This window comes from Epinephelus moara, chromosome 7, assembly GCF_006386435.1.
Source record: "Epinephelus moara isolate mb chromosome 7, YSFRI_EMoa_1.0, whole genome shotgun sequence".
In the NCBI taxonomy this organism is placed as follows: domain Eukaryota; kingdom Metazoa; phylum Chordata; class Actinopteri; order Perciformes; family Serranidae; genus Epinephelus; species Epinephelus moara.
In genome coordinates this window covers 2300221-2310447 of record NC_065512.1, presented here as the reverse complement: position 1 = coordinate 2310447, position 10227 = coordinate 2300221, and the positions used below count along the sequence as shown (strand labels likewise).

The window sequence follows — 10227 nt, the reverse complement described above, 5'->3', positions numbered from 1 at the left end:
GTTGTTTGTGTCTCTTTGTAGTTGTTTTTGTCTGTCTGTGGTCATTTTGTGTCTCTTTGTAGTTGTTTGTGTCCCTTTGTAGTTGTTTTTGTCTGTGGTCATTTTGTGTCTCTTTGTTGTTGTTTTTGTCTCTTTGTAGTCATATTGTGTCTCTTTGAGTCTGTTTGTGTTGGAGTCATTTCATGTCTCTTTATGTTTGTTTTGTCTCTTTTCGTAGTCACTGTGAGACTCTTTGAGTCTCTTTGTGTTGTTCTTTCTGGTGTCTGTTCGAGTGATATATTGCAGGTAAAGGCCGGGGGCCACTGACACTTTGGGCCCCGGGGCCCTGTGCCCAGTAGGCCCGTTCAGTAATCCGTCCATGCTGTGACTCATATCATTTTTCATTTGTCTTTCTCTCTGTAGGAGCTCGATCGCATCATCAATCAGATGGTCCATGTGGCAGAGTATCTGGAGTGGGACTCAACAGAGCTGCGACCGGTGAGCAAACACACGCTGTGTCTCAGCTGCAATAAAGTCTGAAGTGAAAACAGGAAGAGAAAAGTAAACAGGCCCCTCTGTCAAGGTTTTCTCGTTATTTACTCGCCTGTAATGGCAGCGGAAAAACCTCAAGTGACACCCAGAGGGATTTATAGGTCCAAGAATGTAGGAAAAGAACCTACAAATACAAACGAGTGGCTTGTCAGAGGAAAGCTCCTGTTCTCCTGATCTGTAGTCTGTTATTTGCACTCTGCAGTGAAATCTACAGCTGCAACATTTAATTAATCAGTTACCAACCATGAGTATAATCGCCATATAACTTGATCATCGATAAATCGGTTTATTAGTATTTTGTTTTAAGAAAGAAAGAAGTCAAAATTCCTTGGTTCACTGGTTCACTGTTCCTCTGACTTTGGTTTGAACAACTTTATATATGTTTCTCTGTCACTGTAGATACTGAAGGAGATGATGGAGGAGATCGACTACGACAGAGACGGGACGGTCACACTGGAGGAGTGGATCAGAGGAGGCCTCACCACCATCCCTTTACTGGTCCTGCTGGGCATGGAGACGGTACGTATGAGTGTGTGAGGTGTGAGGTGTGTGTGTGTGTGTGTAACTTTTTTTTTTTTTTGAGATCTCAAATCCTGCACTCTCACTGGCTGTTGTGAGATCAGTTCTCAGTCAGCAGCTCTGATTGAAAGCTACCAGTGTGTTTCTCTTGAAGTTTATGTTCATGTGGTTCTGTCAGTGCCACTATGTTTGCTGCTTTTACTTCATTATCTCCGCCAGCGAGCTGATGGTTTCATTTTGATTTGTTTGTTTGTCAGCAGGATTATGGTAAACTTTCTGCCCTGATTTTCATGAACCTTTGTCGAGCCCTGACGGCACACTGTGGCGTCTCTGTTAGCTGCACCAGGCTTCACCTAACTCCAATGTAAATACGTCTGCAGCAATATTTGATGCTCAGAGAAACGGACGTAGTATAAAGAGCGAGAAAGTCTGCATAGAGGTGTAGAATGGGTCAAACAAACACGGACTTTCATTCAGGAGACAGCTGTCCCGTGTGAAACCAAAAGTTACAGATGTAGCTTAGGTCCGTCATGGACTTGCATCCCTTGCATGACATGTTACCATCACATACTCATTTTAATCCAAAAATGTTTTGGCTCCTCAGGGGAGGGGCAAATCAGAGAGAGTCGTCACACTCTGAACTTAACTCTGCTCTTTGTTGTCTCAGGACTTTGTGCTCTGACAGTGAAGATGGATCAAATCTACTTATATGAAATCATGTTTAACTGAGTTGCTTTCAAACATGGATCATTTACAACGCACATGTAAAGTGCAATAACTCAAATCCTGTGAAGACGAGCTGCTAAAAGGGACGTTGTGATGTTTCATCTGTTCTTTGTCTCCCTGTAGAACGTACAGGAGGACGGGCAGCATGTTTGGCGTCTGAAGCACTTCAACAAACCAGCCTACTGTAACTACTGCCATACCATGCTGCTCGGAGTACGCAAGCAGGGCCTCAGCTGCTCCTGTGAGTCCGTCTGTCTCTCTGTTTCCGTCTCTCTTCCTCTTCCTCTCCAACCCTGTTATCACCTCTGTCTGTTCCTCCATCTTTATCTGTTTCCCCTCTTTCCTCCCATCTGCATCTGACTCAAATTGAAGTTGTTTGTTGAGCCCGAGTGCGTCTGAGTCAATGTTGTTTTTCAATTAAAAGTCCTCACAGTCGTCATTAAAAAAACATTAACAACATTATCGTGTGTAATTTCATCACTGATTGAGCTCTGCCGGGGAGCGGCTCTCCAGGCTGATGTTACTGTCACAGCTGATTGAAGCACTCACGCACTGAAATTATCTTTAATGTGGTAAAGTTTGTATCCCCTGCAAACCTTGCTTTTACTCGTAGCTGTTACAGTGAGTCACAACCAGTGAGTGTAAGAGGATCACATTAAATATTAGAGACGAGGAATATGTGGAGCGCCTGTGCGTCTTGTTTGTGATGTAAAGTATTCACTGCTGTTGTTGTTTTCCCACAGTATGCAAGTACACAGTGCACGAACGCTGTGTGTCCAAAGACATCGCCGCCTGCATCAGCACCTACGCCAAGTCACGTAGACACACCAACGTGAGTATGAACACATGAAAGGCTTCATTCTGCAGACGAAGCGCCGTGCTGATGACATGGGCTGATGCTGCAGGGGATCAGGACGGGAACACTGACCAGTCTGTTTCACAGATTCCCACTGGCTCATGGTTGTGTTTAACAGAGCAGTGAGGATCATGGGATGCTGTGTGAGGTCATGCAGGGCTTCTTATCTGCTCAATACCCTCTGTATTTTAGCTTTGATATAATTAGGCTCTGCAGAATGATTTCTCTGGCTCGGGTCACATGCTGGTTCGTCTGCAGAGATTTAGCTGTTCTTCAGTTTTGGCAAAAACATCCTCCTGTCAGAAATCAGCTGACAGATGATTAATCATCAGATCCTCTCATACTCGTTTAAGTAATTTATGAGACAAAAACGTCAAACATTTGCCTTTCAAGTTTCTCACAATGTGAAGATTTTCCCTTTATAAATCCCTCCGACAAAATGAGCCACTTGAAGAACTGACCTTTTTGTACTTTTTATGGGGATTTTAAACTATTTTTTGACGTCTACAGATTAATCAATAATGAAAATTTTCATTAAAGCTCCAGTGTGTAGCATTTAGGGGGATATATATATATATTGGCAGAAATGGAATATAATATAATAAGTATGTTTTCTTTAGTGTGTAATCAGCTGAAAATAAGAATTTTCATGTTTTTGTTACCTTAGAATGAGACGTTTATATCTGCGTAGGGAGCTGAGACCAGTTGCACTCCTGAAGTGTGACACTTAAAAAGCTTAATTTCTCCTTAGCTCCTTAGGAGACTCCTAAGTCTCCTTAGGACTCACACAGTTGGACAGAATCCCTTAAGAGGTTTCCTTAGTTAAGGGAAAACTTTAACTCATTTACTGTGCTGAAATAGATTTCACAGCAATAAAAGTTTGCTTGGTCTCATGCTTGTGACGCCTGTTATCGTCTCACAGAGTTAGATCTCACAGTCTCACAGAAATGACGACAAGAAAACCAGACAGGTCGGAGGAGGAAGAGATGAAACTTCTGGAGGAATACAATCAGAGAAAGAACAAACTACAAAATAAATTTGATCCCCAGATACCAGAAAACAGAACAAGACTGTAACAAAAATGAATTTAGTCAAATCAAGTGTAATCCATCGGGTACACTCTGCTCAGGGTGTGTTAGTTTTGTATTTATCACCATAATCTGCCATGTTGCAGTTAAGACAGAGTCAGAGGGACCCAGTGGTCTCAGGATTCCTTAAGTGTAAGACCAAGACAAGGAGAAAACCAGAAATGCTTAAGGGAACATTTTCAGGAAACCTTAAGGAGAAGACTTAAGGATGTTTTGTGAGATCAATTTCACAATGAGGAAACCTTAACTAGGACTTTAAAGAGAATCTTAACTTAAGGTGTTTTGTGCAACTGGCCCCTGGTCCTCTACAGAGATCCACCATGTTGCACCGCCATGTTTCTACAGTAGCTCAGAGCAGACAAACCAAACACCGGCTCTAGACAAGGCGAATGGTGCTTTCACATTCTTGTGTTGGCCCCTGTAGTTAGCAGTCGCTCCGCCACGAGTGCCTCAGAGAAACAGATTTTTTTTAACATGAAACTCTTTTATTCTGTGTTTCTACTGGTTAACATCAGCAGGTCAATTTGTTTTGGAGACAAAGAGCAAAGAGACCTCTGTGTTTAATTCAGCTCCCTGTAAAAACCTTCTGAGCAACAAACACTGAAGGAATTCTGACCAGGAGAAGCTTCAGCTGGTTGCAGTCTGCAGTTCTTACCACTAGATGCCACCAAATCCCCCTAAATCTGACACGCTGCTCCTTTAATTGCAGCCCTAAAGTTTTGATTCTCACAACTCAAAAGCAGGTCACAGCTGTGTGTCCACTTGTCTTGTTTTTACGTCTGTTGACTCTAAACAAGAACAAAGACGTCTGTGCATCGTGTGCAACAGAGTTCTTGCAGAAAGCTTGAAGGCAGTTTTTTATTCGGCAAAGCAGCCGAATGTCTCAGATTGTTTTCCTGATGTTATTTTGAGCTACTTCCCTTTTGATTCAGCTGCATTACGTTTGAGTTTAAACCAAGATTTTACTGTTTGTTACATGTTTTCAACAGCGTGTGAGAGTTTTGTGGATAAATGTTACATCTTGACTTACAGCTGTAGTTAGTAACTTTTATATTTATAACCATTTGCTGAAACTGTCACTACATCTTCACAGTTGTACCTGAGACAGATGATCCCTCTGCCTCTTTGTACTGCTTCTAATGACACCTGCAAGAATCCACTGCAACTGAACGAAAACCAATCAGAGCCGAGGAGTCTCTAATGCAGCTGTTGATCACTGCTCATGAAACTGTCAAACGAGGCAGCGCTGATCGATATGAATCAAAATTCTGTTCCTTCAGTGTTAAACATATGTTGTGACCCTGCCACCATGTTGGAAACAGTCGAGCCACAATGAAGCACAGCCATAAACCTCTTTCTACAGCTAAACACTAACTCAAGCAGCGCTCAGTCTGCAGCTGCATCTGGGGACTGACACGTCCTCAGCAGTACACTGCACTCTGACTGACCAAAGAAACACGACTGCTTGACTTGAAGAATCTCAGCTGACTGAGGGGTTTCGACAAGCGTTGGCTTCCAGGAGACAGTCTTAATTGTGTTTAAATCTTAGAGAATTAAAAAATGCTATAACTGGAACTAGTAAATGTTAAACAACACTGAATTCTGATTTGGATTTGTTTCTTCTCGCCCTCCAGGCTATGCAGCATGTGTGGATGGAGGGAAACTCTCCGACAAAGTGCGACCGCTGTCACAGAAGCATCAAGTGTTACCAGGGCCTGACGGGGCTGCACTGTGTCTGGTGTCAGATCACTGTGAGTTTGTGTGTAGACACAGATACACCTCAGATACACAAGTCTCTCTGGCTGAGTTTTTGTCTTTTTCATTAGTTTTTTTATTTCATTTTTTGTTTTCAGTTCAGTTCAGCTAGTTTCCAGACTGAATTCGCTTGTTTCAGTTTAATTTTATTGTTTTAAAATATTTTATTTTTCATGCCTTCACGCCAGCGATAGCCATGGTCAGAGGGCCAAGTTTTCAGACTGTCCGTCTATCCGTCCGTCTGTTCTGTTCTCATGAACGTGATACAATGAGCTGATTAGACTCTGATGGTCTGTGGACGTCACTGTGATCTTGCGTCTGACTCATTTCGTGAACATGATTTCTGAAGAAGGCCTTGAAGGACACAAACATCCACTTGGACTCAAAAATGAACTGAATATAATTCTACGTTTTAAGGTCAAAGGTCACTGTGACCTCACTTTGTTAATTATGACATAATTTCACACAAATGTCGTACAGGATAAAATGATGAAGGGATCAGATTTTATATCTAAAATTGCTCATTTAACTTTAGTTTTTAATGTTTTATTTATTTATTTTCATAGTTTATTAGTTTTAGTTTTAGTTTTACTTTTTCATGGGGTTGTATTTGTTGTTGGTAAGATTTGTTAGTGCTGTTGCCTCACAGTCATGTCGACATCCCAGTCTCAGTAAACGTGAACTGTATTGTTTTAACAGATTTGACCAAACTGACGAAGACTAAAAGACATTTCCTGTGTATTTGAATTTATTTTAGTTTTTAACTACACAGTATTGTTTCAGTTAGTTTTCAGTTTCTTTCAGTTAACTAAAATGTTTTTTCACACCTTTTATTTTGGTTTTCGTCAACTATAATAACCTCGATTGGGACACTGACTTACACTCAGTTTAATAGATACACCAAGCTAAAACTAATGCAGTTTAATACGACCATCCTGCAGTAAATCCTCTCATCGTGACGGTTATAATGTGTAATGTTCTGTATGGTCGTGGTCGGTCAACACCTCTGAAACAGGTTCAATAAAGGCTGAACGTTTTAGTCTTGATGAAATATTTACTGTAGGACTGTTGGATTAGACTGCTTTAGTTTAGCTAGGTGTTCCTAATAAACTGACCAGAGACAAACCTAACTTTAACCTTAACTCTTGTTACCCAAGCCTCAAATATTGACCCTAAAATGTGATGGTTTCCTCCGTGTGGATCAGCCTTCAGTGAATAACACAAATACACACACACACACACACACACACACACACACACACACACACACACACACACACACACACACACACATATATGACTTGCATTTCCTTTCAGATCCACTAGATGTCGCCGCTGACCTGCTGAACATTAACCCTGCTCTCACAGTCACACAGCAGTTTGTCTCAGTTCAGCGTTTAATTATTCAGCGCAGAAAAACAAATGAAACTTTTTGATTGATGCTGTGTCACCGTGTGACAGGCCGTACTGTACACACACACACACACACACACACACCGTCCGCACAAGCAACCTGAAAGCGAAGCATTTGATTCTGCTAACGTTTGATACACTGAGTCCCACAGATGGATTTACGCCCACAGTTCTTATGTTTGTGCTTCTGCTCTCCTCCGTAGCTCCATAATAAGTGTGCATCTAATGTGAAGCCTGAGTGTGATGGAGGCGCCTTGAGGGACCACACTCTGTTGCCCTCGTACATCTGCCCCGTTGTCTTGGTGAGGATGCTTTTTTCTCTGCTCTCCACACACTGTACGACTGGGACTGCGCTCACTTCCACGCATGAAGGAGGAATAGTTTGGTTTCAGCATTACATCATTCACTAAAAAAAATCATTTTCAGAGTGTGTGAGCTGACTGCATGTTTGTTTTTGTTGCTTTAGAAAATTCACAGGTTCCTTACTGACAGAAAAATGTGTCTGAGGCCAGTTTGAATGTACAGTGTGTTGCGTCATGGGTTCTGACTGTGTATGAAAAATATTCATAGGAACAAAATGTACATTCAGTCACAAGTTTACAAGGTAGGAAGGAGCAGAGCACGACCTGACACATTTTAGTTTGGGCTAAATGTTTTTAAAACAACATGAGCATCTCTGCTACAAATCAACAGTTGGCGTTTTCTTCTAGAACTTACCTTTCTTCTGCAGTCGCACCAAGAAGTGCAGGAAGTGAAATGCTACACATGGGTGAGGTTAACTGTTTATGGATCTATGATAGATATCCAAACACCTGTGCGTCCCTCAGCTGACCAGCAACGCTTCATGAATGGAGAGATCAACACACAGACAGATACACAGTCTGTGTGTTGATCTCTCCATCTACATCAGGGGGAGGACAGGTCTCCATCCATCTGTTAGTCTATCATCTATATTCAATGGTTGGACCCATAGGTGTACACCGATCAGCCAAAACATTAAAACCACTGACAGATGACATGAACAACGTTGCAATACCATCGGACGCTACTTGAAGCACTTCCCTCATCCAATCACAGCTGCAGTCCAAGTCCCCCCTCATGGCAATAACACTCCTCGATGACAGAACACGCACCGTGCCGCACCACGAACAATGCTCAGAAACTGCCCAAGGAACGTGACAAAGAGCTCAAGGCATCAACCTGGCATCCAAATTCCCCAGATCCCAATCTGATCGAGCATCCGTGGGACGTGCCAGTACCCCACCTCACAACCCACAGGACTCAAAGGATCTGCTGCCAACGCCCCAGTGCCAGACTCAAAGCACATCCCCAGAGGTCCTGTGTGCATGCCTTGACATGTCAGAGCCAAGTCTGATCAAAAAAGGCCCCACTGTGGATCAGGGGTACGTCTGGGGTATCAGCATGTCCCACAAATACTCAATCAGATTGGGATGTAGGGAATTTGGAGGCCAGGTCGATGCAGTTTTTGCAGTGAGGCATGGCACATTGCTCTGCCTGGGGGGCACTGCCATCGAGGTGCATTGTTGCCATTGGGGGGGATGCACTAGCTCCACAGCGGTGTTTGGGTGGGTGCTGCATGTCAAGTAACACCCACATGAATGACCAAAGGTTTCCCAGCAGAACTTTGCACTGTAACAAGATGATCAATGTTATTCACTTCACCTGTCTGTGGTTTAATGTTGTGGCTGATCGGTGTACACAGACTGGGTCACATAGATCCACATGTCAAACTTTGAGTATTGATCGATGATATTAATTTAGATACCTGACAAATTAAAAATACAAAGTATATCAAATTTAATTAAGGACATTAGTTCAAACTGAACAGAAGTTTAAAGGCCTGACACATCAATCCGACGGTCGGCCGTCGGTCAAAGTGGGGCCGTCGGTGAGCGTCTGTCGGTCCCGCACCGTCTGCACTTTGGCGTGATTGGATGTTCAGGTTTTATTTCCTCGCCCCTGTAGCGAGTGAATCTGCCTGTAGTGAAACCGGGGCTAACCGGTGCTTCCTCCTCAGGCTCCACTTCACTCAGCTGCCCCACAGACCCGCTGCTTCTTCACACTTTAACCTGAATAACAAACCGGAGCTAGCTGGGAGCGGCTAGCGGAGCGTTAGCCGCAGCATGACCGGAGGGAAGCACAGCCAGTTAGCCTCCGCTAGTCTCTGAGCTAGCCCCGGCTCTCCGTTTGGATCCAACCGGAGCACCGAGCCCTGGTTTGTTATTCAGGTTAAAGTGGGAAGAAGCAGCGGGTTTATCGGGCAGCTGAGTGAAGTGGAGCCTGCGGAGGAAACACCGGGACCGTCTGGATGTAATAGTCCGTGGAGGTGCTGCGGTGCTCGGCTGCACAGATAGGAAACCCCTCGGCTGACAGGATGTACCACTCTCTCACTCCGCTCTCTCTGACGCAGGTGCAGAACGTACGTGCTACTTGGCCGTGACACGTGTTCAAATGCAACTGACACAGGGCGACGTGAGGCGACGTAGACGACGCAACAGTTGGCTTTCGTCACCGCTAGTTCTTTGATGTCGGTTTGGTGTGAGACAGAGACAATGCTCTAAAGGCGGCTCAGTTCCAACACCACATCACACCTAACCCACTGCTGGGAGTTTGTTACAGTTTTTGTTTGTTGCTGTGGTTTAGGCAACAAGACAGTTACCATAAAACCTCGATTAATGGCCCGGGCTATTATTTGCTTAAATCACTGAACTCAACAGGCCTATATTTGGGACAGGCCTTTAATTCCTTTCACACAAAACTGTTGCTCAGTAAAGATCAGGAAATACAATCAAACAGTTGATATAAATCAGTATGAATATTACTTGTATAAAAATGAGGCTTCAGATATTATATTGATTATGAATCATCCATTTGATCGAGCTCCAACAGAGGTAGATTTCGTCGTAGTTTTTATGATCAAGATCTATTTTTAGCTCGTCATCGTCTCGTTTTCATCATGGAAAAAAATTTGTTGACGAAAAATTTTGCTCATAGTTTTTGTCATTGAAATCAACACTGGTTTGAGGTTCTGTGCCTGAAATTTGTTGTGTCTAAGACTCATTTCCTGCATTCTGGTTAATTTTTTGTCACTGATTTTTGCCTTTCTGCATTCTCTCCATCTCTGGAATGCTTCACCAATTTTTATTTATTGTCAGACTCTTTTAGACTCTTTTTGATAAATCCATCTTCCTTATTTGAGTTGCTTTGCAGTTCAGTCAATTGTTGTCAATGCTGGAATAGCAACTTCCTCTGCAGGAGTCTGTGACATTGACTCAGGCTTTCACTCAAGGGACGTGCACGTGCATTTGTAGAACAGCC

General features: G+C 43.2%; 1 protein-coding gene across 1 annotated transcript in view; it reads left to right on the top strand.

The window, feature by feature from the left end:
* The window catches only part of LOC126393333 (diacylglycerol kinase beta), a 145103-nt gene that overhangs the window by 37240 nt on the left and 97636 nt on the right, over nucleotides 1-10227 (top strand). Inside the window, exons 7-12 of the mRNA XM_050049440.1 lie at nucleotides 403-477; nucleotides 931-1050; nucleotides 1900-2017; nucleotides 2520-2608; nucleotides 5355-5471; nucleotides 7092-7190. Coding sequence (XP_049905397.1) covers nucleotides 403-477; nucleotides 931-1050; nucleotides 1900-2017; nucleotides 2520-2608; nucleotides 5355-5471; nucleotides 7092-7190 — 618 coding nt within the window. The remainder of the gene's footprint in view (nucleotides 1-402; nucleotides 478-930; nucleotides 1051-1899; nucleotides 2018-2519; nucleotides 2609-5354; nucleotides 5472-7091; nucleotides 7191-10227) is intronic.